The 6,000-nt window shown below is 40.4% G+C and overlaps 1 protein-coding gene across 2 annotated transcripts in view; it reads left to right on the forward strand.

Annotated features, from left to right (window-relative positions):
* Positions 1 to 5,136, forward strand: part of MYO5C (myosin VC) — a 73,049-nt gene extending 67,913 nt beyond the window's left edge. Inside the window, exons 38-41 of one of the 2 annotated variants that reach the window (XM_075897256.2) lie at positions 174 to 456; positions 1,568 to 1,742; positions 3,006 to 3,086; positions 3,318 to 5,136. In XM_075897256.2, coding sequence (XP_075753371.2) covers positions 174 to 456; positions 1,568 to 1,742; positions 3,006 to 3,086; positions 3,318 to 3,470 — 692 coding nt within the window. In that variant the 3' untranslated portion in view covers positions 3,471 to 5,136. Of the gene's footprint in view, positions 1 to 173; positions 457 to 1,567; positions 1,743 to 3,005; positions 3,087 to 3,317 lie in introns of those variants that run through there. The other variant, XM_075897258.2, reaches the window with a different exon arrangement.
* The last annotated feature ends 864 nt before the right edge of the window (positions 5,137 to 6,000 follow it).

Below are 6,000 nucleotides of genomic sequence, written 5' to 3' on the forward strand. Positions count from 1 at the left end.
TACACATTTAGTTTTCCAAAATTACCTCACACTAAGGCTATATTTACATTATACCTTTAAAACTTTAAACTATGCATCTTGAAAATATGATTTGTTCCTAGAACCAAATTACCATGATTAAAAGGACCTTGCATGTTGTTGGTGTGACAAATGATTTCCTGTTGCCTTTTCAGTACCAGGCATGCTTGAATATGAAAGTCTCCAAGGAATTTCTGGCTTGAAACCTACTGGATTCCGTAAACGTTCTTCTAGTATAGATGACACAGATACCTACACAATGACCTCCATCCTGCAACAACTCAGCTATTTTTATAGCACAATGTGCCAGAATGGCTTGGACACAGAGCTTCTAAAGCAGGCAGTGAAACAGCTTTTCTATCTGATTGGCGCTGTCACCCTTAATAGTCTTTTCCTCCGCAAGGACATGTGCTCTTGTAGGAAAGGAATGCAGATAAGGTAAAGCCAATAAAGATTCAGCAAGCATTTGTTTGAGAGAGAGGATTTTTTAACAGACTGTAGTTCTATCACTTGTGCCATTTAATACACAAGTGAACATTCAGTGGTGATTATTTTTGTCCCTCTGGTTTGAAAAGGTAGATTTTAACTTTTCTGTGAATTGGTTTGCTGATCCTAGCACACTCCATGATACAGTGATTATTATAAGCATACTTGACATGTAACGTTAATAGAGGGATGCACAGTACAGGCTGGAGGGGCAAAGAAACTCAGAAGCCCAATTCTGGAGCAATTTACCCTGTTAGCCTGCAACACATCTATGGATTTTGCCATCTTAATTTACACATAGAGGCATATTATAGGGTTTTTTTTTACTGTGAAGAGCAGATACAACAGTCCCTGACTGGCAAAGAGGGAAGAACTGAATTGTACTTCCCACCCTTAATGATGAGACAAGGGGCAAAATCAGAGGTGGGTTGGCTGAGCTCTCCTCTTCTTTTTGCCCTTATGTGAATCATGAGGAGAATATGCTCCTAAATCATTGCAAAAAATATGCAGTTCAGTTATATCCTATTAGACAGACTGGAGACAGAGCTGAAAGAAAATCAATAGATAAAGCTCACCGGCCTCAAATCATCCAGGGAAGTAGTAATGGGAGAGATGGGCTTTCACCTATAGGTCATCAATTATGAGAATCTGGCCCAGGTTGGGAATGTGCAAAAATTGCTATAATCTCCTGGCTCTTTTGATGATGCCATGAAAGTGTGTTTTTAAAGGAACAGCTGTATTTTAACACAATCCCATGCAATGCTGTCACATCTTACTAATGTATTAAACTGATTAGGACCTTTATATAAACAACAAGGAAACTGGCATTGTCCAAAGTTTGTGAAACACAAACTATGAACAGGTTAAGGGAAATTAGATTTTTTTTAATTGTCAGTTTTAATAATCAAAGGTGAGTGTTTCTGAAGATATTATTTGCCTACTGTGTATGAATTTTAAACCATCAAAATGTTTCTTTAATGGCATTCATTTGCTGATTACTTTATTCTTATTAGTTTGTAAGGGGGAACTGACCATTCCATGCTTATTTATGGTTTAACCCCAGATGTAACATCAGCTACTTAGAGGAATGGCTTAAAGAAAAGAACCTACAGAGCAGTTCTGCCAAGGAAACTTTGGAGCCTCTCTCTCAGGCAGCTTGGCTCCTTCAGGTCAAAAAGATCACAGATGATGATGCCAAGGAGATATATGAACGCTGCACATCCCTGTCTGCAGTGCAGGTAGCAAACCTTGTCGTTGGCTGTCGGCAGCACCAATTGAAGTATCTTACCACTCGTGTGTGAAATAATCTTAAGTACAGACGGAGTGATCAGCATCCTGCTTTGATAGCTGCAACTCCCTGGCCAATATTCCAAGTCAGGTCTTCCTGGGGGTTAGGGTTTGATTCTCTGATTCCTTTCTTTGTATCTCTATTCTTCTTACTTGGATGCCCATCTGCCTTGTTCCATCTAGGTCCTGCTCCAAACCTGCCTCTTCTCAGTTCCCTAGTATCATTTTCTTTGCTCACAAAACTTGTTTTTAATTGGCTTCCTTTAATCCGTTCAACCATTTCCACTATCTATCCACTGTACCCTTCTCCTGGGATGAGCCTGGGTAATTATCACTCACTAGTTTGCCAGTTAATAATCTACCTTTTTAGAGTACTTGCTGTGCCCTCAGATAATGATGGGAGCATAATTTTAATATCTCTTCCTTTCAAACTGTTCCTTTTTTCTGGCATGGGTTTCCAGGCCTGCTGATAAGGGGGATAAAGGGGAAAATTACGTAGGGGCCTGAGCAATCTAAAGTGGCCCACGGTACTCTGGCTGCTGCCACAGTAGCAGCAGCTGGGAGACGTAGGCCCTTTTACATTCCCCAGGCAGGCCCGAGTTCTAGCACCTGCCGTGGACTGCAGAGCAGCTCTACTGGGCCAGTGGGACACCCCACCAGACAGCACTGGGGCAAGAGGAGTCCTGGGTGACCAGAGGGCAAACCAGGACAGCAGCTCCCCAGCTGCATTGGGAAGGCAAAGTCAGAGGGAGGAGCCAGCCTGGCAGTGAGTGTCATGAGCAAGGAAGGGAGATCCAGGCTGGAAAGAGATGGAGGCCAAACTCTGGGGTAGAGCCAAGCACGGTTTGTGGGTAGTGAGGGTTGAGGGGGTGGAAGAACTGGGCTGGGAAGGGAAAAGGGCAGAGGTAGGCAGGGAGAAAGAAGGCAAGCAAGGGGGGGCACAGGACTGCTGGGGGCAGAATTGGGCTTAAGTGGCTGGGGCAGGCAGAGAGAGGAAAGAGGGTAGGTGACAGGTGGGGGATGGGGCTGCAACCAAGTAGGAGATATTGTGAGGGATGGTGCGCAGGGTTTCTCTGGGCAGGGAAGGGGGTGGCTTGTGACTCCATCCATGGGAGGAGGATAGAGAGCCCATTGATATGTTGTCTTGGGGTCTGGAATCCCTGTTGGCAGACCTGTGGTTTACAGTTGTTAAAAGTCTTTTATCATTTATGCAGATAGTAAAGATCCTCAATTCCTACACTCCTATAGATGATTTTGAGAAAAGAGTGTCTCCATCATTTGTTCGTAAAGTCCAGGTAAGATCCTTAAGTTATTTTCACCCACACATTCAAGTTACAGTATTATGCACCCACTGTTTACACTGGTGAATGTTCATAGTTGGCTTTGAATTCAAACCAGGATAAAAGTTACTGCTCTTCTGTACTGGCAAGAAAAAAACATCATTAGACTAACAAGAAAGCAAATATTTTAGGATTTTACTACTTTATATCTTCTTGACAGTAAAACTCTCTTTCTTCTCATTTCAGGCCATGCTCAATAATCGAGAGGATATTCCACAATTGATGCTAGATACCAAGTATCTCTTTCAAGTGACATTTCCTTACACCCCATCCCCACATGCCTTGGAAATTGTACAAATCCCTAGCAGTTTCAAACTTGGCTTTCTCACAAGAGTGTGATACAAAAATTAAAAAGGATTTGCCACTTGTCTCCAAAGACTAAATGACTTATGGCTCATTTTCCCACAATGGGGATATAATGCAGCAGCTCGCTGTGGAATATACTTTTAAAAACTACTCTGGAATCAGGACCTCAGTAGTAGGTAGAAAGCATATGCCAGCCTACAAATCCCGCCTTCCTTTTCTTAGTATTGTTCATTCTTCATTGCATTTTTACAAAGGGCATACCATATCCAGCAACTACACACCTATATTTTTGGAACCCTACGAAGAAGCCTATATTTGAAACAAATTTGTATTGGTGCTCCATGTTCATTGATAAATCAGCAGTTGGGGAACAACATGCTCAATCTGTTTTGCCATTGTAACTACTATGTTATAATCTGTCATGGTGCTGTTTTCTCTCACATGTGAGATGTTTTCCCTAGGAGTCCTTCTCTCTGGCTTGAAATGTTGGATTTATTTTGCATCAGTTTTCACCCAGTTATATTTCTTGTGGCATTTTTCCACCTGTGAAGTCTGCCTGTTTAACAACAAACACCACCAACAATACAGTTGTCTGTTTTGTGCCCACAGAAGAGTGGAGCAATACCCAGTTAACCTTTCACGTCTCTAGACCCAGTCCTGCTAACACTTATTGCAGAGGGTTGTGTTCACCATGGGTGGTAAGTCAGTGGGTACTTGCAGCAATGGCTCTAAGGTGACTTGCAAAGCATTTGTGCAAATTTGAGAAGAGAGGTGAAGGTGGGGGCAGAGGTATTTCCTTTTTAAACTTTCTCCAAGAGAAAAGGGTGACATAGGCTGAGGTGAGGAGGAAGCCACTAAAGAGGATCTAGGTTGGTGGGGGGAGGGGGAATGAATCTTCCTCCTCAGTTCCAGACTCAGACAAAGGTCAGGCCTTACAGGGAAGCTGGATAGCCAGAAGTATGCAAAAGGGTGATGCTAGCAGCTGTACTACTAGTCTCCTAGCCAGCTCCTTGCGCATGTACCTACTACTCTGAAAGTAGTGACTGAATACAGCTACCCTGGAATGTCTGTGTTCACAGATGCAATGTGATTTCTTAGTATTTGTTCATATTTATTTCATTTAGACTGTATGCTCCTTTGGGGCAGGGACCATGTTTCTATGCTCTATGCTGCATCACACCCACAGTCAGCACACTACAAATAATACGTAATAATAATTTATTTAACAACGTATCCTGTAAAAATTATTGACTAGTGGTATTCAGACACCCTGGAAACCTAGACAGATAATGATGTTTTACTAATCAGTGTATTAGAGCTAAGTCATAGAAATGAATAAATGGTCAAGGACCAATTTTAATTGCATTGATATATTTAAGTAGATTTTGACTTAATTTAATTAATTTAAACATTTTTGTAATGTTTTGCTGTAGCATTTCTGCACTTCGTTAATTTTGCACAACTGCATATATGAATTTAAACATGGAATCAGCTTTGATATTTACTAATATGGATAGTGATATATGAAAAGCACATAGAGAAAGAATGGTATATATATATTTTAATAGCATTAAAGTAGTATGCATAATATCCTAAGCACATAGGTAGCATAACATTTTCAACATGTTAAATATCTCTGACATTACTTTAAAATCACTTACGTTTTGTAATAAAGTTATTTTATGTTTTAATGCTAAAATGTTTCAAAGAAGTCTCTTGAAATTGTAAGGCTGGGTGGATACGGTAGGTCATGCATTAACTATTAAGTCTCCATTTGTATGGTACATCAATCACTGACTGCAGCATAGAATTTCAGTATCTGAAATTCATGGTGTCCCTGGTTAAGTCAAGTCATTTCTATAATAAATATTATTACAGGAACAAATTAGTTTGGTTGCTGTAACTTAGGTACTTTTATTATATCAAAGAGCATCTGGAGCTGTATACATATCTTATATCAACTTCTGCCTGTGTAAAATCTTATCCTACTCTTATATTCACATAGCAGATATGCTATTCAAGATGCATACATCTATAGGTGAAAAGCATTCGGTCACTATATAGAGAGGAAATGTGGCAATTTAGTATTGAACTATTTCTCCCAAAGTGAGGGAGAAATAGTGAAGGAGAGAATTAGTGGAAAAAACAGCTGACAGTATGTACATCAAGAAGAAAATGTTGATTTATTTTTCAGAGAAAATGTCTAGTATATAGGAATAGGAGAGAAGTAGAAAAATAGCCTTGTGGTGGAAAATAATACTCTACGCTTAGGGACTCTGTTGGCATGAATGGCAATACTTCCATTGGCTTCAGTGGATAGAGTTTCAAGCATTTACAAGCTTACTATATGTAGTTACACATTTACATTGTCCTCTGGAATGCTTTTTGCATTTTGGCTCCTTCTAATTTCCTGGCTCCTGCCTGTATCAGTGAGCTGGTCTCCTTTCCCATTCCCCCTCTACTTCTCCTTTCCTAAATCCTCATTAAAAATTTGAGGGGGAAAAAAAGATATGGAGAATTTACATTGGCAAGGCATCTGCTTGGAATTCAGTGGTTGAAAAGA

Source organism: Pelodiscus sinensis, chromosome 14, assembly GCF_052426305.1.
Source record: "Pelodiscus sinensis isolate ZL-2025 chromosome 14, ASM5242630v1, whole genome shotgun sequence".
Classification (NCBI taxonomy): Eukaryota; Metazoa; Chordata; order Testudines; family Trionychidae; genus Pelodiscus; species Pelodiscus sinensis.